General features: G+C 36.9%; 1 protein-coding gene across 4 annotated transcripts; it reads left to right on the top strand.

The window, feature by feature from the left end:
* Positions 1–4: 4 nt before the first annotated feature.
* LOC126822676 (molecular chaperone MKKS) lies at positions 5–27571 on the top strand. Of its 4 annotated transcripts, none has more exons than XM_050551690.2 (7): positions 6–127; positions 11626–11820; positions 13644–13897; positions 16270–17306; positions 18901–19079; positions 20052–20162; positions 20716–27571. In XM_050551690.2, the coding sequence occupies exons 4-7, from the start codon at positions 16286–16288 to the stop codon at positions 21166–21168; spliced, it is 1764 nt and encodes a 587-aa protein (XP_050407647.1). In that variant the 5' UTR covers positions 6–127; positions 11626–11820; positions 13644–13897; positions 16270–16285; the 3' UTR covers positions 21169–27571. The 4 variants fall into 4 exon arrangements, with proteins under 4 accessions (XP_050407650.1, XP_050407647.1, XP_050407649.1 ...); XM_050551691.1 differs by lacking the exon at positions 6–127 and adding an exon at positions 10476–10521; XM_050551692.2 differs by lacking the exon at positions 11626–11820.

The following is a 27571-nucleotide window of genomic DNA, read 5'->3' as shown; positions in this document are numbered from 1 at the left end:
ATTTATTCTAGTACAAACCTGTGTCATGATGTTCTGTGATGCATCATTTATCGGACAGACATAAACAATCAACTTCTCTTTAAAAACATCAAAATATCGGTAAATACCTGGAATACGTAACATCATGGTGAGTTAAAAATATCACAATTCTTTCTCTTTATACACATCTTGATCATATTAGAGATAAAAAAAACCAGGAACTGTGTGAATTCTTGAGACAAGGTGCCTGGCTTTATAATTAGACATATATACATGTAATAAGATATACGATATCTATCTAGATTAGAAATCAAGATTATTCTTTAATTATATATCGTTCAAAGTATTTGGACAAGACATTTTCTATATTAGATGTACGTGCCAAGATGGCTAGTCATCAACCTGGAATGTGAAATCATTAATTACATATATTTAGATTTGAAATCAACAATCACGGTTTAAAGTTTGTGAGTGAAGCAGGGAATGTAATATCATGGATCAACAATAACCATGGAATTATTAAATTCTGTGATGTCATATATACAGTAAGGTCAAGAGATCCTGACCTGGCCGTCTCGCTGATGTTATCTTCGCAATAAAATCTTGGTTATTTCCCTGTCTTCATTAGCCAAGTCAGAGCAGAACAGTAGGATGTTAAACGACATTTTATTTCATTTCTTGCTTATTTCTCCAGGTCTTAAAAAACAATTTGTATTAATTGTTTCTCCATTAAAGGGAGCCACTGTGGTTCAGTGAGTATGGGATTAGCTTACGAACCCAGAGGTGAGAGAGAGAGAGAAATGGGGTTTAACGTCCACTCGATACAAACTAGGTCATTTCGGGACAAACACATGGTTCAATTTTATTTCAATAATTTGTTTGCGCGTAGGGGTCTTTAGCAGTGGAGGGAAACCGGAGGACCCGGAGAAACCCCACGAGGTTGGACAGGCGACCCTACTCCTTGTCGCGTACAACCGGGGATTCAAAATCACACCAGTTGACTCAATGACAGGCCTTATGATATAGCGTGCACACGTTAACCATTCGGCCATCCAACTCCCCAAACCAAGAGGTACAAGGTTTAATCCTACTGTTGGGCAGGAAAGATCTTCAAGATTTGACAGCATGGTTTTCTCTTGTCAGTGGTGCAGGACCGAGGGTTGGTCTGGCAAGTAACTGTATCTAGTTGTTCCCACCGAGGTCCTGTGATAGAACCCTAACCCTAACCCTATGATGTAGGTAGACACCACAATCTGACCAAGACTTCCTTTCATAGCAAAAGAAAACAAGTGACTTTAAAACCAAATAAATTTCATAACACATCCAATATGACCCTCAACTCATTAAGTTACCTCCAATCTGGTTTACTAAACACTGGGTTAGATCTATTTATCAAGGCTAAACACCGGGTTAGATCTATTTATCAAGGCTAAATGCATAATTACCAGTTATAAACAGGACTAGAGAGAGAGAGAAATGGGGTTTAACGTCCACTCGACACAAACTAGGTAATTTAGGGACTAACATTTGGTTTAATTTTATATACATAATTTGCTTGCGTGTAGGGGTCTTTAGCAGTGGGAGGAAACGGGAGGACCCGGAGAAAACCCACGAGGTTGGACAGGCGACCCTACTCCTTGTCACGTACAACCGGGGATTCGAAACCTATAAACAGGACTAGAGATAACCCTTACCTAAGACCTAGCCCTATATGCCTTACCCTAACCCACAATCCTCGGCAACAATCACGTGCCTTGTCAGATAGATCTGACCATAAAAAACCCTACGCACCATTGGATTATTAATATATTAAACCATGTTAGTCTCAAGATGACCTAGTTTATGTCAAGTGGATATTAAACCCTCTTTATACACTCCCATCCCACCATCTAACTCTCTACCTCTGTGTAAAGTAAAGATGTTTATAATTGTATTAATATAATATTGAACCATATGTTAGTCCCAAGATGACCTAGTTTATGTGTGTGTGTGACTCTCTCTCTCCGCACTATCCCTGTCTCACTCTTTCTCGCCCCGCTTCGCTCTACCCCGCCCCTCTCTCTCTCTCGCTAAAAATGAGGGAATAGGGTTTAACGTCCATTCGACTAACATGGTTCAATTTTATTTCAACAACTCGCTTGCGCATAGGGCTCTCTATCAGTGGGAGGAAACCGGAGGACCCAGGGAAAACCCCACGAGGTTGAACAGGCGACAGTACTCCTTGTCACTATAACCATCTCTCTGTGTATAAAGATGTTTGCAACTCACTGTGTTATTATTGATTGATTGTATCTACCAGTTATAACTAGCACTAACCCTAACCCTATGTATAGGAGATATCTAAGTAAAGATTCGAATCCCCGGTTGTACGTGGCAAGGAGTAGGGTCGCATGTCCAACCTCGTGGGTTTTCTCCGGGTCCTCCGGTTTCCTCCCACTGCTAAAGACCCCTACGCACAAGCGAATTATGTAAATAAAATTAAACCATATGTTAGTCCCGAAATGACCTAGTTTGTGTCGAGTGGACGTTAAACCCCATTTCTCTCTCTCTCTCTAAGTAGAGACTGTTTATAACTGACTGTGTTAATATTTATTGATTGATTTATCTAGGTAGTTTACACATGAGTTGTGTTGTTAAAGTTTTAAACAAAATCAATAAGTCAATATTAATGTCTTCCAAAACCTGGAGAATGTTCACTTGTTTTATTGATTTTTGTTTAGAAATGTTGATAAAAGAATAAAACTATCTTTATTCAGTGCTTAAAGATACATTATGGAAGATTAGATAAAGAGTTGGCAGTTCTCACTATAAAAGTTAAAAAACTAGATAATGTAAAGGAATTTGCTGAAAATTTCAGTCAAACTGATCCACTCTGAACCGAGAATTTAGCAATTGAATTTTAGGCTAAGCCTTGATCATCATTACTAAAGTCGATATGATAAAAAACATAGTCTCGATTATCCATTTTAGATTTAATCAGAAGCAGCAGATCGGATTCTAATCCAGTAAATATCGCTGGCTAGCGATGCCATCTAGAGTTGATTATGGTCTGGATAGGTTAATTAATGTCTAATTAATAATTCAGATAACATTTCAGACCTAAAGAATGAACGGCAATAGTCAGATTTAGCTCTTGTATAATCTACATGTATTTCTAAAGGAAGGGTGGATGGGGCGGAGGGTGTGGAAATGGGGTTTAACATCTATTCAACACAAACTAGGTCATTTCGAGACTAACGCATGATTCAACTTTATTTAAATAATTCGCTTGCGCGTAGGGGTCTTTAGCAGTGAGAGGAAACCAGATAGAGGACTCAGAGAAAACGCACGAAGTTGGACAGGCGACACGGGTCTACTCCTTGTCACCTACAACCGGCGAATCGATACCAAGCCAGATGACTCAATGACAGACCTTATGATACAACGCACCATTAAACCACCCAAATAAATTTCGGGATGTCATTCATTTTTTTACCTCCCGTGGCCGTATATAAATCGAAACGGAGCATAAGAATAATGCTGGACTTTGCTGAAAAATATATCGACTTATGACCCGAAAAATACGGTAATTTTGGGGGAATTTGAAACCGGTACGGATGGGCAGTAGTCGGTACGCTTTCATTCTATGGTATTACAATGTCATGTAATTTTCTAGGAATATTATTGACATAAATTTGAATACCGTACGGGAATTAAATATGAAGAATAACGAGGTGCATCTATTTGTTTTATTAAGTAAGAATTTGAATATTTTGTTGACACATGCGTGATTCTTAATTGTGGTTTGAAAACTCCTGCTTAAATAACGATAAGAGTTATGTCCCTTTATTTTCGGGAAGAAAATGTCCGACAACTAAAATTTTGAAATCCCATCACTGCACCCTACCCCCCTGTGCTTAACGTCTAACTCAATATTTTTCATATTAAAAACACAAAGTGTGAACTCATTATTGGTCCATTTCAATCAATATTATGAAATATTTAAGAAACAGTGAACATTTTATAATTAGTACGCGTGTCGTGTATTCTATTATTTCGGGCAACATTTGTAATGAACAAAGAATAACATATTCTAGATGACAAAATGAAATTAAATGAAATGGGTTTTTTTTGCTCCGAACTGGGCTAATGAAGACAGGCATACACCATACAGTGTGCTATGAGGGAAATTTTGCCTGGACTGCGGCCTACTCTTATATCGAATTCCAACTGTCAAGGGATCTTTTACATGCATGCCAATGTGTACACGGGACCTCAGTTTTTCGTTTCATCCGAATGACTAGACAGCTGTCCTTGTCAGGCCCTCCGTCCTGCATCACAGACAAGGGGGAACACGCTGGAAAATATGGGTGAACTTTCTCTGCAAATGCAGGGATTGAACACCCGACCTCCAGGCTAGCGAGCCAGCGTCTTACCAACTTAGCCACCGTGACTCCCATTCTAGATGACAATGTGCAAGTAATTAGTAATGGACGATTCAAAAATGACAAAATAATAACAAAAGAACTATTAACAATGGATTAAGCAGGTGTAAACTGAACAAAATTGACCGGAATTTTTGAAAGATAGGTTGCCAGGCAACAAACATACGCCCACAGCAGCTAAGTCGTCAAGGCGGTCAACAAGGGTTATCGCATATTTTTTCTTTTATCAGTAATGAGAACATTTAATGAAAATCTGATTACGAATAATAACCCATTAAGTATTAAGTAATTATCAGAAATTAAACAATTTATATTAAACATACATTATGCAAGAGCTAAATCTGTCTATTGAAGGTCTTTCTTTAGGCCTGAAATGTTATCTAAATTATTCATTAGACATTAATTAACTTATCCAGACCATAATCAACTCTCGATGGCATCGCTAGCCTGCAATGTTTATTGGATTAGGTTCCGATTTGCTGTTTGACTTCCATTCATAATTAAATCATGAAATGGATAATAGAGACTATATTTTTTATCGTGCCAACTTTAATATTGATGATCGAAGCTAGGCCAAAAAATTCAATTGCTAAAATCTTGGTTCATAGTGGATAAATTTGACTGAAATTTTCAGTCTTTAACTATTATAGTGATAACTGCCAGCTCTTTATCTAATCTTCCATGATGTATCTTTAAACAATATAAAAAAGCCTTTAAAAACCAGACCGGAGGAGCTGTTCTTGTGTATGTCTTAATTCACTATGCTCAGTACATGTGCACAGGTCTTTCCTGTGGGAGGAAACAACAGATCCCAGAGAAAACCCATGACGTTGAGAAGATGCCTCTATCTCAAAGCCATATACGCTCACACCATAGATCGAAACCATGACCGCAAGTCAGAGCTCAAAGCACATCACTTCAGACCACTAGGCCATCCCAACCCCCCACAGTAATGATACTAAAATCGCATTAATAATGAATTCTCACAATTTCATTTTTAAAACATTTTACTACTCATGAATAGCCTTGAAAAACATCAGGCCTGAGCTTTTATTTTCAGACTTCAAGAATATTTTACCTGATAGAGAAGATGATCGAAGATTGTCAGTATATAAATCTGATTTTATATCCTCATTCATGTGTTTCGAAATATTTCTAGGTAGAAGACAAGTCTGGTGTTGTCGTTTCCTTTTAAACGAGTAACCAATTCTAACAGTTGTACCTGCAAAATACAAATCCATTGGACGCTGGCTCGCTAATCTGGAGGTCACCTGTTCCATACCTGCATTAGCCGAGAAAGTTCAGCAGGATTTCCCGGCGTGGTCCCCCCTTGACAGTGCTGTAGGACGGAGAACCTGGCAAGGGACAATGTATAGTCGGTCTCAGTGCTCACTGTGGATTCCATTTTTTTTCGCCAATTTTTCATTTTAATTTATTAAACATATATTTTTTCGCCAAAATTTTTATTACATTTTCACTTTCAATATAAATACATTAAATTACGATGTGGCAAAAATAAATATCGCCACGGCTAAAAAATTTTTGCCAGAATGTATAATTTATCGCCACAGTGATATTTTTATCACAATTAGCAGAAATGGCGATCAACAGCGTGAGCATTGGTCTGTCCAATGGGACGAAAAACCAAGGTCACTTGTACACATTGACGTGCACGTAAAAGAACCCTTGACAGTTGAAATTCGATATAAGAGTATGCCGTAGCGCCGCTGCCTGGGCACAATTTTCCTCATAGCACACTGTATGGCCTCTGCTCGTCTTCATTATCCCAGTAGGATCAGGGCGTTGTTTCACAAAATTTTAACTAAGATAAAATCCAAATTTTAGTAATTTGATTTGATAATATTAGACTGATTTTAGTGCTTAGCCTATCAAAATTAAAGTATCTATTAAAATTTGGATTTTATCTTTAGTTAGGATTTCGAGAAACAGGGCCCTGAACAGTAGGACGTTAAACCCCATTTCATTTGGAAGATAAACATAAATGGATGAGACATTAAATAAAGATCTTACGATTTGATTACTCCAAGTCATTATTTAAAGATGGGTTCCTGCGTACAAACTAGGTGATTTAATGGTATATATGGACTAAAAACATATTCAAACTAATTAATTTGTCATAATTATGCTTCAAATCCTTCTCAAACATTGTAATTGCGAAGGAATGTCCTGCTATAAAAATTAGATCAAACCAGGTCATATTTACATCAGGTGACTTACCTCTGTTAGAAGTCAGAGGAGAATTCATTGCATACATAAGACGATGTTGTCTTTAATCGCTTTCTATTTATTACAAATATCGAATCCTAATTAAATTCTCGGATTATCCACTACCCGCGTCTTTTTCCGTCATTTTTATCTCAGAAACTGTTGTATGTCTAACTCTTCATAAATTTTATCAACTTGTACATCAAGCACTCAATGTTCACATGTGACCTTTGACATCACGTGTGCAGAAATTCCTAATCGTCAGGTTGTCGATTAGGGGAACCCTTACATTTTTGTCCTGTATACTCTCCATGAGTGTTTTTTGGCGAATCCAGTATTTTTCTAGTAAAATTGGATATCTCTACTTTCCATTCTAAATTACCATACTTTTATTGGAAATAACCACCTGATAAATACTTTTCTGGGAACCCATCTTTAAATGCTATTCAAAAAATTGAAATTAAATGCTATTCAAAAAATTGAAATTAAATGATCCGCTTGAAAAAACAACCTCAAGGGTTTTCTCCGGGTCCTCCGGTTTCCTCCCACTTCTAAAGACCCCTACGCGCAAGCGAATTATGTAAATGAAATTAAACCATATGTTAGTCTCGAAATGACCTAGTTTATGTAAATGAAATTAAACCATATGTTAGTCTCGAAATGACCTAGTTTGTGTCTCAGACTTAAAGCGAGAATTTCAAATTTTGTAAGAAAGTCAAAACATAATTATTTCTATGTCTTTTGCTCAATAGGTTATCAAATCACTATTATACGATCATGGGCATTATTTCCCACCCTTAAAAATCTATGAAACAGGAAATAACAACACAATTACCTCCCCTGTTTTGCTATTGACAACAAGGGGAAACCATTTTCCAACGTTGGAATTTGAAGTTAAAAATGATATTTTTCCCAATTTCTCAGCTGGCAATAGCGAATTATAGGATTAATAGGATTATTCTTTAACAAGGTAGGACTGTTTATGGATACCATCTATTTTAAGGCTTTATTTTAATACATTTTAAAAATATGACTTGAAAATTAACAATTGCAACTTTAAGTTAAGAATTTACTCAAAATTGTTTGCTTATTTTACCTAAAATATAGCCCTTTATAAAACTTTTGTTGTTTTATATCAAATACATCAATAAGAAACTATGTGCAAAGTCTTGTGTTTCTGGATCAAAGACATTTCTCATAAACATATCTTGCTCCGTATGAAGTAATTTGACTCATTTAAATCTTACATAATGCATCTTTAATATCTGTCAAATAGGGTGGGGGTGGGAGCGACGGGGTAGTGGGGGGGGGGGGGGGTAGTGGGGGGTGGGGGTATACCTGAGAGAAGACCAGCATCTGTTGTGTCTTTCGTGCCTTTATTATTAACTGTTAAAATTTTTATACATGTAGGCCTACTTCTCTCAAGTATAACAGGTTTCACTAGCTGCATAACTTCCTGTAATAATAAACAATATGTTGTCATGGGTTACATACAGCATACTCTGCTTCATACACAGATTACATACAAGCATACTGAGATACTTGACAATCAAAGTCCAAGTCTTGATTATCCATTTTTTCTTTCAATTTAAACATTTTGTGGGTGTTCTAATCCATTTAAATCTCAGCCATTCGATAATCTAGACCAGTGATTTTCAACCAGTGTGCTGCGGCACACGTGTGCCATGAGATCTTCCTAAGTGTGCTGCGAACATTTGAACGGCAGGCACACTAAGAAATTGCGAAAAAACGTGTGATCCCAATTGAGTATTCACTGGTGTCTACTGGTAACTTCATAGCGTTTTTTTTCTTTATTTAGTTTTTGAGTCATTCTATGTGTCTATGACTAGTCTCTGTCTACGGATCTATGCTGTATTTGACTTGCCATTGTTTTTTTTTTTTACAAAATTGAAACATTTTTCATATATATTTAGCCAGGTGTGCCACTATTTTTACATGTGTTCCAAGGTGTGCCGTTGGTAAAAAAATGTTGAGAACCACTGATCTAGACAGTTGATTATGGTCTTGTCATGTGTCTAAATAAAGACCCGCAATACGCAGATTTAGCTCTTATATAATGTATCTTTTTAAGTGTGTCTACATACATGTATATTGCTTAATTACCTGAAAATGTTTTTCTTCAAACCAGAGTTTTTTACCTGTCGTACATTATATAATGTATCTTTTTAAGTGTGTCTTATAAACATGTATATTGCTTACCTGAAAATGTTTTTCTTCAAACCAGAGTTTTTTACCTGTCGTAGTTTGCGGATGAATCTGTACTTGTATAACTTTAAATTTGTTGACCTGGGAAAAACAAGAAACAAACTGTTAAATTTATGCTTATAAAAATGTTCTTTATATCATAGGATAGTTATTGAACATTAATATTTTATTATCAATGGCTTAATTGCCTGCTTCGACTTAAAAGAGCTTAAAAGTCACTTACTCAACAAATGCAAAATGGTAATACATTCTAACCCCTTTAAGCAGTAGGCTATTTCGATTTTTATTTTCAGACAAGGTACTGGTAACAAATATACTTGAATACATGTTCTTCAACACACTTTGCCTTTTGTGTTTAAAATTTGGAAGCCAAGTTGCTTAAGTTCGTAAGACGCTAGCTCACAAGCTAGTCAGTGGTGCAGGACGGAGGGCCTGACAAGGACACCTGTCTAGTCGTTCGGATGGCTCGAAAAAACAAGGTCCTGTGTACACATTGCCATGCATGTAAAAGTTCCCTAGTCAGACTGGAACTTGATATAAGAGTAGGCAAAATTTCCCTCATAGCACACTGTATGGTGTATGCCTGTCTTCATTTGCCCTGTTGGAGGCAAACCCCCATTTGATTCATTTCGTTTAAAATTACCATAATTTGCTGTGACTTTTAGTTTAAAATGATTATTAATCATAAATCTAATATAGGCAATAAACTGTAACCCAGGAATCGTTTAATCTTGTGTATCTAGCACTAATTTCTTTCACATTTGTTTAATATCCAATCTTTGTTTAAAAATTTATTAAAACTGTTTAAACTCACCAAAAATCATTTAATCTTGTGTATCTAGCACTAATTTCTTTCACATTCGTTTAATATCAAATTTTTGTTTAAATATTTGTAAAAACTGTTTAAAATCGCCATAAATCGTTTAATTTGTACTTCTGTCCAGTTTAAAGCTGACCATTCAATTTTGATAATGAGTGTCCAATTTACAAGTGTTTAACTTCTCAATCATTGACGTCATTGTTAAAAAATAAACAACCTAATTGATTAATGATGTATAATGATTAATTTTTGAACAGTGATCAGGAAATTAAATACTTGTAAATTGGACACTCATTATCAAAATTAATCAGTCAGCTTTAAACTGGACACATGTACAAATTAGATGATTTTTGGTGATTTTAAACGATTTTTACGAATTTTTAAACAAAGATTCGATATTAAACGAAAGTGAAAGAAATTAGTGCTAGTTACACAAGATTAAACGATACCTGGGTTACAGTACACACCCTGATATATTCCGTTCTTGAAACAGAAAAATTTGTCTGAGCCATATTTTTCTTGATTATTTTGATTCAATTTCTGCTTTTTGACAGTAATCATCATTCGGGATTTTTGGAACCCTGTTCCCGCGGATTTAGAGTTACCTTTTCCTGGCGGGTCGCTCACGTCATTAAAAATTAGCATTGCGTTATTTGGTCATGATTTTGAGCAATGGAACATATATTTTACATAAGAGAACAAAGAAATTCTCAAAATATTCACAATTATGCCAAATTATTGGTTAACTCTTCGCTAAAATAAAAATATTATGATAATTTGCTAGGACATAAGCGATAATTCATAGAGGTGACCATGTTTTCTAAGATTGGTTGCCGACGTAATTAGGTACGTATAATAACCTAAATTAACGGTCAATTGGCCAGAATTATAGCCAGCAGACTTTTGTAATATAAAATCTACATTTCTAACTTCCATTTTATGTGGTTTGTCAATATTAATTTGACTGAATTACTATCATTTGGAATCGAAATGATTGTGACTCATGACCGTATTTGTCTGGATCAACCGGAATTGCTCTATTTTTTTATTTTTTCGACCGGTTACAAAGTCGAGATTAATTTGTAGCAAACAAGACATTCTTTGGTTTTCTAATGATAAGAGAAAATTTTGCCATCCATGTTAGGATATTGAGAGAGAGAGAGAAATGTGGTTTAACGCCCACTCAACACAAATTAGGTCATTTCGGGACTGACACCACATGGTTTAATTTTATATCAATAATTTGTTAGCACGTAGGAGTCTTGAGCAGTGGTAGGGAACCGGAGAAAACCCACGAGGTTGGACAGGCGACTCTACGTTTTGGGTAAATCTATGGATCCAAAATATTTGTGTTAAAATTAAGTAATTTATTTATTTTACGAAGTGGATATTTAACCGTATACGGCAAAGTATCTACTTCCGCTATTTTACCGTACATCGTTTCTGATTCAAAATGACGGAAACTACAGATATATTCCATCATTTTGGCAGAAGCACGATTTTACGGGAAAAACATAAACCACTGACAGTCTTAGTACTTAAATTAAAAACCAAAATCCGCAGAAATGTGCCCTCGACCAAAATAGAATAATATTCTAAATGCTTTTCTACAATTTACATTTATCATCTTATTTTCTTTTACAAATAATTCTCCAGTTTCTACCATAGAAATTCAAGTATGGCTATTTCGTTCCTTTATAAGAAACGGAAAAAGAAGCAATGTTAGACAAAGAACGAATAGAACTGTTGGGTTAGGGTTAGGGTTTGGGTTATGGGTTAATGTCCAAAACTGCTAAGTCCAGGTATCAGAGAACTGTGCATGTTAAACGGAAGCGTACAGCAAAATAGTAAATAAAGTAAAGTGCTGTATACGGAACTTAAATATCCACTGCCATTTTATATTTAATTAATTTACACCTACATTCGGCTATGTTGATTTTGATATTTCAGGCAAGAATATGTCGAATAATTTTTTTGAGAACCTAAAGAAAAGCCGAGTTTTGCTTGTAATGGTTGGTAGTATTATTAGTTTTCACATTGGTTGGTACTTTATACAGTTTAATGAAAAACTTGTTCCTTTAGAAGAAAGGAAACCTCGAGTAGCTGGCATTAATTTATTTAAGATTGAAGAGAAAAAGGACCAAGGTGAGCTAAGGATACATTATGGGAGATTAGATAATTAAAGAGCTGACAGTTATCACTATAATAGTTAAAAACTAGATAATGTAAATGGAATATGCTGAAAATTTCAGCCGAAAAAATCCTATTTTAGAATCTTTGGAGCCTTGATTGTCATTTTTAGCGCTGTCACGATGATAACAAAGTCTCGATTATCCATTTTTGCATTTAAACAGCAGATCAGATTCAATTCCAATGAAAACCAGACAGATAAGATGGCCTCGAGTGTTGATTATGCTCTGGATAAGTTAATTAATGTCTAATTAATAATTTAGATAACATTTTAGGCAATAGGCAGATTTAGCTCTTGCATAATGTATGTTTAATTGCATTGCCGTATTTACTGGGGGATGGATGGCAGAATGGTTAGCACATGCGTGCTGTATCATAATGTCTGACATGGAGTCAACTGGCGTGGTTTCGATTTCCCAGTTGTACGTGACAAGGAGTAGGATCGCCTGTCCAGTTTTGTAGGTTTTTTCTGGGTCCTCCGGTTTCCTCCCACTGCTAAAGACCCCTACGTGCAAGAGAGTTATTCAAATAAAATTGAACCACGTGTTAGTTCCGAAATGACCTAGTTTGAGTCGAGTGGACGCTAAACCCCATTTCTCTCTCTCTATCTCTCTGTAAATACTGAACCAACTTAAACAAATTTCAAGGGACTGATATTTCTTTTGTGAAATTATATTTTTTACCTGGGATTAACTCTCCCTCAAATTGTGCCAAATGTATTGCGATTCACCTGAACATTAGCGTATTGAATCGCAAGACGCTGAATTGATTTTTCACGATTCTTTTTTTTTTAAAATAAATAATTTTTTGTTGCTTCAGTAATTAACGTGTCACTCTGAATTATCCACGTCACACATTACCCATAGATATATTAACACTCTTAAATTGTTCTGGTCCTTATTTTGATCCCCATCATGATATAAAACAGTTTTATTTCTTTGATATCGGCAGAACTAAAGATATCAATTATTCATTTATCCTGTTGTTTTCTTAGTAAATATTAACCTGGTTATAAATTGTGATACGAATCGTATTGGGGGGTTGGATGGCCGAATGGTTAGCATGTGCGAGCTGTATCATAAGGCCAGTCATTGAGTCAACTGGCATGGTTTCGAATCCCCGGTTATACGTGACAAGGAGTAGGGTCGCCTCTCCAACCTCGTGGGTTTTCTCCGGGTCCTCCGGTTTCCACCCACTGCTAAAGACCCCTACGCGCGAGTTATTGAAATAAAAAATTAAAACCACATGTTAGTCCCGAAATGACCTGGTTTGTGTCGAGTGGACGTTAAACTCCATTTCTCACTCTCTCTCTCACAAATCGTATTGTAGCACCCGAATCGCAATGAGTATCATATCGCGACTGTAGTGGCAATACCCAGCACTAACCTAGCATTTAGCGATTTGTTATTTAATACGCTAGCCTGGAGGTCGATCCCTGCACTGGCTGAAAAAGTTCATCCAGATTTTCCAGCGTGGTTCCCAACTTCTCAGTGATGCAGGACGGAGGGCCTGACAAGAGACATCAGTCTAGACGTTTGGATGGGACGAAAAACCAAGGTCCCGTTGAACACATTGACGTGCACGTAAAAGATCCCTTTTCTGTTGGAATTTGATATAAGAGTAGGCTGTAGTGCCGCTGTCCAGGCAAAATTTCCCTCATAGCGCACTGTATGGCTTATGCTCGTCTTCATTAGCCCAGTTCAGAGCAAAACAGTCGGACATTAAACCCCATTTCATTCCATTTAAGTTATTTAATACTTTGGGTTGTTTTTTTTCAGAAAAATGATCAAAAACAAAGGACCAGGATTTATTGAGAAAACAGTTTTATATGTACAGAAAAATAAATTTGTGTCACTTTTAATGATCTGTGGAACAATTTTCGTGGCAACCATACCTAGTAATTTACCAAAAGTTTCTCTCTCCTCGGAACGATCACAGCAACGAGTTGAACAGCTTCAGAATAAAGTAGATTCAATAAGTAATGGTAGTGAAAGTTCACAATAAATGTTTAGTTTCTTGTTAGTTTCGTGTGGTAAGTCGGCCTATATATTTTAACTGTTTTTGTGTGGTAACAAGGCCTATAACTGTTTATGTGTGGTGTAGCAATATAGTCGTTGCAACATTGTTTATAAATTTATAGGCAAGGACTAGAGAAATAAGATAGCTGTATATTATATTAATTAATATCTTTGGCAAGTTGGTAGATTCACATATATGTAGAATTGTACTAAATCAACTTAGTCTGTAATTGACAGTTGACACATAAAAAGAGTTATAGAGCCAAAACATAGCTACTTGTTTGTGTCAATACAATACCACGAGATTACACGTGAGTGGAATAATTCTAATTGCATCATTTGGCTTAAAGTAACAAATCATTTTGTTAATTACACTAGTTCAGGGCCATGAAAACGCTTTGTTATGCGTGATATACGTGAGTGCTATAATTGAATCATGTGTCAGTCCCGAAATGACCTAGTTTGTGTCGAGTGGCTGTTAAACCCCATTTCTCTCTCTCTTATATATATATATATTATAACTTTTTTGTGTGGTAACACGGCCTATACATGTATATTATTCCTGTTTGTGTGGGGGAATCACCTTGCGTGAGGCAAACATTTATTTTTTAAAGAGTCTTGAATACAGCATCGGTATATATATGTACATGTAGGCCTGTTGTTGTCACGACTGGGTTCAATCCTGATGGGGAGCCACGGTGGCTAGTGGTTAAAACGCTGGCCCGCTAGCCTGGAGGTCGGGTGTTCGATCCCTGCATTGGCCGAGAAAGTTCATCCCGATTTTCCGACGTGGTTTCCCCTTGTCAGTGATGCAGGACGGAGGGCCTGACAAGGACAGCTGTCTAGTCGTTTGGATTGGACGGAAAACCGAGGTCCCGTGTACACATTGGCGTGTACGTAAAAGATCCCTTGACAGTTGGAATTCGATATAAGAGTAGGCCATATTGCCGCTGTCCCTCATAGCACACGGTATGGCGTATGCCCGTCTTCATTAGCCCAGTTCGAAGCAAAACAGTAAGATGTTAAACCCAGTTTATTTCATTTCATTACAGTATACAGTGTGCTATGAGGGATATTTTGCCCAGGCAGCAGTGCTACAACCTACTCTTATTTCAATTTCCAATGGGATTCTTAATGTGCAGACAATACACATGACATCATTTTTCTGCTCCCACCGAAAAACTAGACACTGTTTCTTTCAGGCACCACAGAAAGCTGGGAAACCTGTCTGTAAAATCCTGATGAACTCAACCAGGATTGAAATGAAATGAAATGAAATGGGTTTAACATCTTACTGTTCTGCTCCGAACTGGGCTAATAAAGACGGGCCTACGCCACACATTCATTTAATATCAAATCTTTGTTTAAAAATTCGTAAAAATCGTTTAAAATCACCAAAAATCATCTAATTTGTACATGTGTCCAGTTTAAAGCTGACTGATTAATTTTGATAATGAGTGTCCAATTTACAAGTATTTAATTTCCTGATCACTGTTCAAAAATTAATCATTATACATCATTAATCAATAGGGTTGTTTATTTTTTAACAATGATTGAGAAATTAAACACTTGTAAATTGGACACTCATTATCAAAATTGAATGGTCAGCTTTAAACTGGACAGAAGTACAAATTAAACGATTTTTGGTGATTTTAAACAGTTTTTATGAATATTTAAACAAAGATTTGATATTAAATGAATGTGAAAGAAATTAGTGCTAGATACACAAAATTAAACGATACCTGGGTTACAGTGTATATTGTCGTCCGTCTGTTATTTGATTGTGGATAAGCTACCAGTCACAATTTTTATGCGATTTTGATGAAACTTAAAAGATGTTTATATCTCAAAAATCTGAATTATGGCCCCTGATGGTGCAACAAATCACATTTTTAGCTTGTGGACCCACTAGAGGTCAAAATTTTCATCCAATTTGAAAAAAAACGTTGAAATATATCACTGTTACAACATAATGAAGGTTGACTTCGAATTTTGGGAAAAATCGGAATGAAACTGCCCGAATAAATGGCAGCGCCTTGTACCCAAATAGTGTTTAGAAGAAGGTTGTGGACCCTCTATTCCAGTGATCTTGGTTCCTTTCTATGTTCGCGCATATCAGACCATAACTTCCTGGATTATGGTTCCTGATTGTACAAAAAATCATGGTTTTTTTTCTAGGTTGTGGACCCTCTATTCCAGTGATCTTGGTTCCTTTCTATGTTCGCGCATATCAGACCATAACTTCGTGGATTATGGTTCCTGATTGTACAAAAAATCATGGGTTTTTTTCTAGCTTGCAAAATGTGGTCTTATCTTGCATGGCAACCTTTGGTTTATTTTACATTTAATGTGAACTGATCAATTTTGTATTTATTTTACATTGTAGATTGTTAAATTTTGGAATGATGGGGTCTCGAGAAACATTTAAAAAGCCTTCTCACCTTCAGGTGGACACTTTAGACGACCCTGAAATCCGAGCAGCCATTTCGACACTGAGACAGATCGTAGCTTCGTGTATGGGACCACACGGAAAAATTAAAATAATCCAAAATGCAACTGGTGGTCACATTACGCGAACAACAACCTCTTCAAGGCTGTTTGGTGCCATTTCTCTCTCGAAACCCGTTTTAAAACTAATCGTTAGTTCTGTTCAATCACACGTTGACCAGTACCAAGATGGCGGCCTAATGGCTTGTTTGTTTTGTTTATTGTTGGTTGAGTCGTCGCTTGATTGCGACGTTAACCGCTCCATCTTGGCCGATCTTTATCAAGTGTTTTACGATATTGTTGATGATTATATGAATTCTGACGAATGCGCGTGTAAATACGAATTAGATTTTTCAAATTTGGATGCCATGATGGCTTTCGTTCAGAATATGTATGATTCTAAGCCGTTTTGTGGTCTCTATGGTTACCAGCTAGAAGAGTTCTCCCGTTTGATTCTTCAGACGTTTTTGCAGTGCATACCTGACATGGCGAGCTCGAAGGCCAGTTTTTATACAACAAGGATTTACCTGCTGTGCGTCAAACACGAGGACATGAATTATTCCAGAAATTTAAACGGATTAGTGATAGAATACCCGGAGTTGTCTTGCCATGTGGAGAAGAAGTTGTCTATAAAACGAAGCCTGGATTCGGCTTCCTGTCACCGAATTAAAGTAGCTTTAGTCAATTGCTCAATGTCCGGTGACGCGGAATCCGAACTGAATGCTAATTACGAAGTTGCCACTGGCGTTAATCCCGATATGTTTTTTCTCGAGAAGATATTGTCCTTCTGTTATCAGCTCGTTACCATGGGAACCGGACTTGTGATTTGTCAGAAAGTTATGCATCCCCGCGTAAAGGAATATTTTAGAAAAGAGGGTGTGTTGTTTACAGATCGTCTGGGTGCGATGCCCGTACCATATGTACAGGATGTAACAGGTGAGGTATTAGAAATTGGGGTTGAGAGGAAGGGGTTTTGATGGCCGAATGGTCAGCGTGTGGCGCCTTGACTCATAACATCTGTCATTGAGTCAACTGGCGTGGTTTCGATTCCCCGGTGTACGTGTCAAGGAGTAGTGACACCTGTCCAACCTCATGGGTTTTCTACAGGTCCTCCAGTTTCCTCCCACTGCTGAAAATTCATGCGTGCAGGCGATTTATTGAAATAAAATTGATTTCTGACTTTGCGTATCGCCCAGCTAAAGGTTTTTCCATTATAAACAGACATACAATAAAGTGTGTTAGCTGTCAACTTGATTCTGCATCAAACAAAGAATATTATATTTATCAAGTCAGGGGCGGATCTAGGAATTTTGAAAGGGGGGGGGGGGCGTCGCAAAATGAAGGCACTGACCGACCGCGTAGACGGGGCATGCCGCGGAGAGGGGATTTCTTTTTTTTTCTTTTTTGGGGGGGGGGGTCCCCCCCCAAGAAAATTATCCGTCATTTCCTTGCATCTTCCAAGAGCTATTTGGCTGATATTTTCGTCCAAGTAAACATTCGGAAATCGTTGAAAAAGAGCCTGAAAATCGAGCAAAAAAGCCAGTTGAACATGCGACTCGAAAATTGTCAAGGCGAGCGAGGCATTATGATGGGGAAAAAAGACGAATCTATTCCCTAGCCACTTCACTATTTAAACCTTGTAACTTGTACTTTGTACTGTCCACACATTGTTTGGCGCAATATAGCCCGGTTGGAGCTGACGTGCCATAAAACCACATTGCATTTAATTTCTGTCCACACATGAAACAATGCTACATGTACATCAGGTTGCACTCATGCGCGTCAGTGATGGGCATGAGTGTATACGCCGCCGATTCCACAAGATGTCTGTCTATAGTCACTCTATAGGATAAGGGCACCGTCAGCTAAACAACAAGAATTGGTGTGTTTGAATCGATGGTTTGAGTCATTTGGGATCCCTGCAACGGATTGTGAACGGACATATTTGGGTCTGAGAAAAGGCACTTTCAGCAGTAAAAAAGGACACTGCCGAAAAATAGGGGGGGCACGCGCCCCTCACGCCCTCCCTTGAATCCGCCTCTGCAAGTTGTCATAAGGTATGTCATTGAGTCGAGTGGATTTTCTTTCGGTTCGCCGGTTTCGTTTCGTCCTGCTGTTGAAGATTCCTACATCATTGAAATAAAATTGCACCATTTTGTTTCATGTTAACGTTTAATCAATCAATTAATTTGTTTCGTTTTTTTTATACTTTCGATGGTCTACACTACATGAAGATCTGACCGTTTGTAGCGATAAGTCGCGTCAGGGGTCGTAGTCGTACGAGCAGCTTCTGACCCTAATACATCAAACATTGACTAATCAATCAGCGTTGATGTTACTAGTGGTTTACCCACAGTTCCGTGCACAGCACACCAATTATCAACCCTCATATCAACCAGAACGCGGGTTATACATGTATAACAACTCTTCCAGATCCTTGTAATAAAGACAAGTAAAACGAAATTTTGAACTATAGAAAATGAAACAAAATAGGATCTGTGTTTAATGGTTTTGTAATGTTTTTGTGCAGGTGCAACACCAATTGGCCTTCTAACAGAAGCTCCTTCTGATGGTATGTTTGGTTGGATAGATCACATAGAACATGTGGTTATACATGACAAGAGTTATCTCCACTTACAGGAAGTAGATAGTTGTGTTATTACTCTAGTATTAGCTACACCAGATGAAGACAAGCTAGATGAATTAAAGGTTTGTATTGTTATGCAGCTTTTTAACCGTTTCTCTACTGGTCCCTATAACCCCGTTTACACTTGGCCACGATATCAGGCAGCGATAAATTTCATAAAATTGACCCGTTTACGTTAAAATAACTGGTCTCGGAACCATGTCAGACACTCTGTGTAAATTACCTGAATGAAAACAATTATGGCAGGTTTTATGATAACAGTTTCTGTGCCGATTTCTATTCTGAGCTTGGCTATTTTAGTGTGTGACAATGTAATGAACAGCCTAATGCAAATTATTTATGTCTTTGATTCGATTTAATCATCGCCCTGTTTCAAGATTTGTCCGAAATATTTAGTTCTTACAGGCAGACACGGCAAGTGTCAGACGAAAAGCCTAGGTCCATCTTTGTACACATTTGCATGTATGTAATTCCAATGACTCGGTGAAATGGCCGAGACAGTTCATTGGGATTTCCCAGCATGGTTCCTCCTTGTCAGAGGTGCAGGACAGGGGGCCTGGCAAGGGACAACGTATAGTCATTAAGATGGGACAATAAACTGAGGCCCCGTGTAAACATCTCGTGCACGTAAAAGATCCCTTGGCAGTTGGAATTCGATATGAGTAAATGAGGGACATTTTGCACTACGGCCTACTCTTATATCAAATTCCAACTGTCAAGGGATCTTTTACGTGCACACCAATGTGCATATAGGACCTTGGTTTTTCGTACCATCCGAACGACTAGACAGCTGTCCTTGTCAGGCCCTCTGTACTGCACCACGGACAAGGGGAAACCACACCTGAAAATCCAGATGAACTTTCTTGGCCAACACCGGGATCGAAACCGCGACCTCCAGACTAGCAAGCCAGTGCCTCACTCACTTAGCCACCATGGCTCCCCACCATAATTATACCCAGGATCTCCTGCCCCCTGTGTACTTATTCTGTAACCAAGAGGAATATCCAATCATTAGAATGTTTGTATACTTTCAGACGACAACTTTAGGTGTATTGAGAAATTTAGAACGATTAATTATCCAACCAGAAGTGTTATTTGGTGGTGGATGTTGGAACACCCATGTAGCCGCCTACTTACGACATCATGTGAGTAGTTCTATCTTATCTCCCAGAACTCCCTAAATCAGCCTAGTGTATTCACACGATTTTGTGTGACTTGTTGAAGCCACGAGCAATGGCCAATAGACCTTTCTGACCTGCTTTAGCCCTGACTTACAATTAATCATTGCCATATTGTCTCACTACAGAACAATTGTGTCATATGGTTCTACGATAGACAGAGTTTAAATCTTAGCATTGGAAAGGTCTATTATTAAGCCCCAAGCGTGCTGTGTGGTTGTAACCACCATTTTATAAGGTCACATGAACTTTTAGCTTGTGATGATTGGTCAATAGATTAATTGCTGCATGACAGACTGCTGCTTAACTTATTAGATGTTTGGCATTGTGTCACCGACAACAAAAGTCTAGAACAGTGACAAAGTCGAAGTGACAAGCTTGCAGGGGATTTTTTTCTAGCAATATGGCAGCAATTACAAATTGCTTACGAATAGCCTTAGAAAATAGTTTGTGTCTACTAGGCTTAAGATATTTTATTTTCTTCATGGTTAACTTTGATAAAACTTAAACTGATTTCCAGGTGGCTCAAAATCTATCGGCGCTTGCATCAACCCATGATTGTTCCGAGAGTCTGGTGTCAACTTCAGCCGAAATATTTGCTAGATGTATGGAGAAAATTGCCATGGTAACGAGTCCAGACAGCATGGATCACTTAGTAGATGTTTCTAGTCATCACGTCTGGAGAGTTACTAAAGGGGAGATAACTGACATCTCGTCTATAAGACATTCGCCAAGTTTAAAATGTGGCTGTGGCTTGTTAGATGGAGCAATGGTTAAAGATTTCCAATTCCTGAATGAAAAATTGTCAGGTCCCAAATATGAAGAATTCCTGGTTTCGAAGCCGAACAGTGAAGCGATTGGTTGTGATATTGTGTCTGATAGTCTGTCCGTTGTCGTCAATGCGTTACGCATTGCAGTCAATACGGCCAGTTCCATAATAACGGTTGGACAGTTCATACACGATACCAACTAATCAAAAAAGGTCTTTTAAATGATTGAAAATGTACAATATGCATGGTTTAATGGTTGGTTCCCAACTCCCTAAGGCTCGTTTTCTATGTACACTTCATACACGATACCAACTAATCAAAAAAGGTCTTTTAAATGATTGAAAATGTACGATATATACGTGGTTAAATGGTTCCCAACTCCTTAAGGCCCGTTTTCTACGTAAGCATTTTCGCTGGCGTTTCGGCGCATGTTTTTCGCCAGCGATAAAGTCAGTCTAATGCAAATATAAAGGAACCCTTTACACGTAACCCACGAAAACGCTTAGGGAAATATGTACATTTAAAACAGGTGTAACGTAACAATTGAAAAGTTTTTAAGAAGAAAGTTTGTAAGATTATGATTTTAAATATATAATGAAGCATGATTCTTGCAATGATTAGCATGATCCTTGTCCAAGCTTTCACTTCCTGTATTGAAACTTTCTGTATTCAAATTCACCAATCAATCTTAAACACTACAACTCCAGTATCATGTCATTGTGCTGTTTTTTTTACGAGTTCCTGTATTTGATGTTTAGTTTCAAACCATAGTTGACAAGCTGTTCTAACTGTTGCATAGTTTAAAATGGTCCGTCTAGATTAGGTAACATGTATTAGGGTTTACAACTGTTTACTATATCTCGAGTTATGTTGAGTAAACAACAGACTACGCTAATTAATATGCATTTTTATCGACCACTGATTAGCCGAAGTGATTTGCATTCAATCAAATTTTCATCTGTAATGTCTATCTAATTTAAATTTATCAACACCGATTTCTGAAGCAATTACCACAATTCACCAAATCACCTCTAGGTGCGATTTGATCAGGTGATCACATGTTGTTTTCAACTATGTCCAGCCGCAGCTGATCAGCACATTTAACGAACTCACCAAAGTACTTTGAAATCAACTATACTGTCACATGACAGGATTAAATTCAAATAGATTTGGCATATCGATAAAATAGCCTAATTACTCAACACTACTTAGGAAAATAAACATCTAATCTATACGAACCATTTTAAACTACACAACAGTCAGAAAACCAACAGTTGTAATTGATTATCAATGAATTTTAACAATTGGTCATTTGAAGTTAACATTATATACAGGAACTCCTGCTAAAACATCCCAACTACATGATATACACAAGTTAACATTATATACAGGAACTCCTGCTAAAACATCCCAACTACATGATATACACAAGTTGTAGTGAAAATGTTGGGATTATCTTTATCAGATTAAAATACACATCTAATTGTTACTTTTGTTTTTGTTTAGTTATAAAAATATACGATTTGATCTGTGTTATAATCAAGCCTGGAAATTACAGTGTTAATTGTCACTGATAAAATGTCTGACACTTATAAACTGGTACCTGGTCAAATTACTTGACTCTGAGCCACGATATCCTTGAATATACAATTATAGCCTCGATTGTCATTACTACTGTTGTTAACAAAGTCTCGATGAGCCATTTTTAAGGTATCCGCATCGACCACAAAACGAAGTAAAATCTGCTTATATCGCAGCCATCCGATGACATCAAGAGTTGATTATGGTCTGGATAAGTTAATTAATGTCTTAATTAATAATTTAGATATCATTTCAGGCCTAAACAAAGACCTGCAATAGAAAGATTTAGCTCTTGAATAATGTATGTTTAATTAGAAAGACAAGCCAGTGCTAAATAAAACGACAGGTACCAGAGCAAATGTTCCTGACAAAGCCTGAATCTGTGTCTGACATTGCCAGTGTCAGATGCTCTGTTTCCAGACTTGGTTATAATAGCTTGTCCGTAATTTATCAACTATTTTAGCCGATCGATATTTATATACCGTTTGCCTTATATTAAATTATAAAAGCTATATTATATGTACTAGTTGTATATATTGTTATCGTGTTCGTCTGCATGTTTAAATATAGAACACCTTCGTCTAGTTGTAATTTACAGGTAGCCAAATACTGATCGTTTATTAGCTTAGCAGGAGGACCACACAACATACAAACAAAACACCAATAAAACAGACCGCCATAAAAAACAAAACACGCACTATGCAAACATGGGGACAAGAAATAAACAATTAATATCAAATCAAGTGAATGGATTCTGGTGGCATGACACAAAAAGGAACGCCATTGGCCTTAATTGTGTCCGTGTGCAGTCCTGACTGGCAATGAAGTTGAATAGTGGACGAACTAACCGTTCTGTCAGTATTAAACACCATAAATACAATCAAATTGTCAGGATAAATCCTCATCAATTAAAAGTAAAAAATTTTTCGACCAGTCACTCGACCCAAAGCACTGCTCATCATGTTCTTCGAAAAAAGGCAATTCACGTAAGATCAACATGAAAAATGGCATCCATGTTCCTTGGGGAAATTGAGCATTGATTGAAAGACTTCGATTTTTGATATTACATCATAATTTCAAGATGGCTGCGATGGGGTCATGCTCGGTTTCTGGTCCATGGCACAATCGTTGTTGTTAAATGAGTCCTCCGTTACAACATATTTTGTTTCACGTGTACATGTAGATGTTCATATAAATAACGCCAGCAGTGTTCGATTGAAATCAAAGATGACTGCGATGGCGTCGTTCGCAGTTCCTGGTCCATGTTACACTCGTTCTTCTTAAATGATAGTCCTCCGTAACAACATATTTAATGTGTTTGAAGATGTACTTATAAATAACGCCAACAATGTTCGCTTCTAATCAAAACATCATCATTGATCAACAGTTAAACCACACTGTTCGTTCGAAATCAAAATCATTCATGCTAAAAAAAAAATGCTTTATGTACTTATGAAGATGGTTGTCAGTATTGTATCTAGACTGTCGATTAGAACTCATCCATAACTAGTAAATATGTCAAGTATTGTACACTGGGCAGTGTGAACTGTTTCTATAGTAACACAGTATTAAAATAAATGACATAATAAATGTCCCTATACCCTGAGAAATTTCAACAATTGCTATACATGTATTGTGAGCAGTTGCTATGGCTATAAATGACATAATAGATTTATTTTATTGCCATGTTGGTGTAGACACTGATTAGCTTTACGCTTACTTGTACGGGATTGAACAATAAAACGTAACACGTGGTATATATGGATAAAACTACTTCTCTGTTATTTAATAACACATGGTATATAGAGATAAACATGGTATATATAGATAACTTATGGTATATATGGATATAACTACTTCTCTGTTATTTAATAACAAAGTTTAGTAACACATACCTGTATCTGTCTTGAAATGAAAATGAAATGAAATGGGGTTTAATGTTCTACTGTTCTACTTCAACCGAGCTAAACAAGACGGGTATACGTCATGCAGCGTGCTATCAAGGAAATTGTCCCATACAGCGGTGCTACACACCACTCTAAAATCGAATTGAAACTGTTAAGGGGTCTTTTACATGCACATCAGTGTGTTACCGGGACCTCAGTTTTTGTCCCATTCGATTGATTAGACACTTTATCAGGCCCTCGTTGTTATTGAACAACAAAGAAGTATAGTTAAGTCAATATACATCAGTTTTCATACCATCCGATTTGCAAGACATTTCATTGTCAGGCCCTCGTTGTTATTGAACAACAAAGAAGTAGTTAGGTCCTTATACATGAGCGGGGTTGGATGGCTGAATGGTTAGCGTGCGCGCGCTGTATCATAAAGTCTGTCATTGAGTCGACTGGCGTGGTTTCGAATCCCCGGTTGTACGTGGCAAGGAGTAGGGTCGCCTGTCAAACCTCGTGGGTTTTCACCGGGGCCTCCGGTTTCCTCCACTGCTAAAGACCCCTACGCGCAAGCGACTGTTTGAAATAAAATTAAACCATATGTTAGTCCCGAAATGACCTAGTTTGTGTCGAGTGGAGGTTAAATCCCATCTCTCTCTCTCTCTCTCTCTCTACATGTTTTGAATGTTTATTTCTACAGCTATATTTATATAGGATATTTTGTTATCTGATTTAAAGATCAGTGGATATATTAAAGAGGGGATCACGTGGCTAAGTGGGTAAGACGCTAGCTCGCTAGCCTGGAGGTCGGGTATTCGATTCCTGCATTGGCCGAGAAAGTTCATCCAGATTTTCCGGCGTGGTTCTCCCTTGTCAGTGATGCAGGACGGAGGGGCTGACAAGGAAAGCTGTCTAGTCGTTCGGATGGGACGAAAAACCGAGGTCCCGTGTACACATTGGCGTGCACGTAAAAGATCCCTTGGCAGTTCGAATTCGATATAAGAGTAGGCCGTAGTGCCGCTGTCCGGGCAAAATTTCCCTCATAGCACACTGTATGGCGTATGCCCGTCTTCATTAGCCCAGGTTAGGAGCAGAACAGTAGGACGTTAAACTCCATTTAATTTCATTTCATTTCGATATATTAAAGATACATTATGTAAGATTTAGATAAACAGCTGGTCGTTCTCTCTTTAATAGTTCAAATATAGATAATAAGAAATAAATAAATTGACAAAATCAGTCAAATTACTTTATTTTGAACGAAGTTATGAGTCTTTGAAGTTTTGACAAGATATAACATTTGAAGCCTGGGACCTGTTTCACAAAATTTTAACTAAGATAAAAATCCAAATTTTAGTAATTTGGTTGGATAATATTGGATTGATTTTAGTGCTTAGCCAATCAAAACTGAAGTATCTACTAAAATTTGGTTTTTTTCTTTAGTTAAGATTTTGAGAAACAGGGCTCAGAAGAACGACCGACAAGAGGCAGATTTTAACCCTTACATGTTTATTATCTGAGAGAAAGATTGTTAAACATAATGATATTATTATTATAAAGTGCTGGATATATATATTGCATGCTGACAACATAAATTAATATTTTTAAATGATATTTGTCAAGTATCAGAGTATTATGATTATAGGCCTACAGTAGAATTCTGTGAAAATATGTGAAATGATATTTGTCAAGTATCAGAGTTTTATGATTTTACAGTAGAATTCTGTGAATATCTGTAAAATATGTGAGTGTCATGCATGTTATAACAGATCGTTTAAAAGTTGAATTTTAAATTCATTTATTCTGGGCAGACTGTGTTGAATTGTCTCAATCCCTTGAAAGTTGTCAGTAAACGAGTAGATAAAGGCAGAGTATGCTTACTCATTCTAGAACACCTGATACCACTTGGTATCCTCTAGCCATATGTAGTGATGGGTATCATGTGTGAGGCAGTGTATGCCTACTCTTTTTAAACACCTGATACCACTTATCATTTATTAGACATGTGCAAGTAGCTAGTAATTTTGTTGTTTTATATGAGCTGGCCTTCATTGTAGTTGTACTATGCCATAAATGGGTTGTATGCAACCTATATTTATTAAGACGACTAATTTTAAAACACTTATATGGATATACTACTTCTGAATATATTAACATGCTACGTTTCAATACACATACAGGTATCGTTATCAAGCAAATGTATGTGTATTGAAACGTAGCATGTTAATATAATTCAGAAGTACTAAATAAGTGTTTTAAATCTGTGAAATCTATTTCTATATGTTATAAACATTGTACTTGTACCATGATGAATGGGTTGTAAGCCAACCTATATTTAATACAAAGAAGATTGTATTTGTACCAATGTTAGTTTTATGTTCAAATATTTTATTCTACAACTTGGGTATTGGGTAGGAAGTGTTTTATGTTTAGTTTTAAACCATTGTTGACAAAATTGTTTAAATTCGTTGAGAATGATCAAAGAATATTTGTTTCCTACTGTCTTGTTGTTTAAGATGGACCATCTTTATAATGAATGTTGGGTTTACGATCTCTCCCTAACAACCTAACTATATGATATCCAAGTTGTAATATATGTTACTTGTATACAGTATAATTTTAAACCCTAGAATCTCTTGTTTTGTCCGATTTAGGCAAGAAAGAGGAATTTTAAAAATCCTTGCCAGAAATGGACTAAAGGATATTTATTGAGAAAAGGCAAGTTAAATTTACATGTAAGTCTTACATGTTCAATGTCCTCCATACACATTCAATTTCTTTGTCAATTAATTGACGTTAATTAACTGATGAAAAAATTAAACGTTTATGGGCCGCTTTATTTTAAATTTGCCTTTTTGCCTAAGTCTGACAAAAACGTACATGAAGGTTTTCTGCGGTTTAGAATGAGACTTTATACAATAAATATAGCTGTTGTGTTTATTGTAGGAATTAATTTAAAACATATGGATAGTTTTTTTATTTGATACTGATACGTACAGTAGTAGGTTCAAAGCATTGGCTACTCGTCATATATTTATACACAACCCCACGGAACTAAACAAAATGCTGAATGTTTATTTTGCGCTTTCACTATGACGGCTTGTTTTCATCAATAAAGCTGCTTTAATTCAAA

The sequence above is a fragment of the Patella vulgata genome, chromosome 5 (assembly GCF_932274485.2).
Source record: "Patella vulgata chromosome 5, xgPatVulg1.2, whole genome shotgun sequence".
Lineage (NCBI taxonomy): Eukaryota > Metazoa > Mollusca > Gastropoda > Patellidae > Patella > Patella vulgata.
The sequence above is the reverse complement of the archived record's forward strand: the minus strand, read 5'-3'. Positions and strand labels throughout refer to the sequence as shown.

Coding starts and splice junctions, on each gene's coding strand:
- LOC126822676 (XM_050551693.2), top strand. CDS start 16,286: ATGATGGGGTCTCGAGAAACATTTAAAAAGCCTTCTCACCTTCAGGTG. Junction 19,080..20,051: donor ACAAGCTAGATGAATTAAAG/GTTTGTATTGTT, acceptor GTATACTTTCAG/ACGACAACTTTAGGTGTATT. Junction 20,163..20,715: donor CCGCCTACTTACGACATCAT/GTGAGTAGTTCT, acceptor ACTGATTTCCAG/GTGGCTCAAAATCTATCGGC.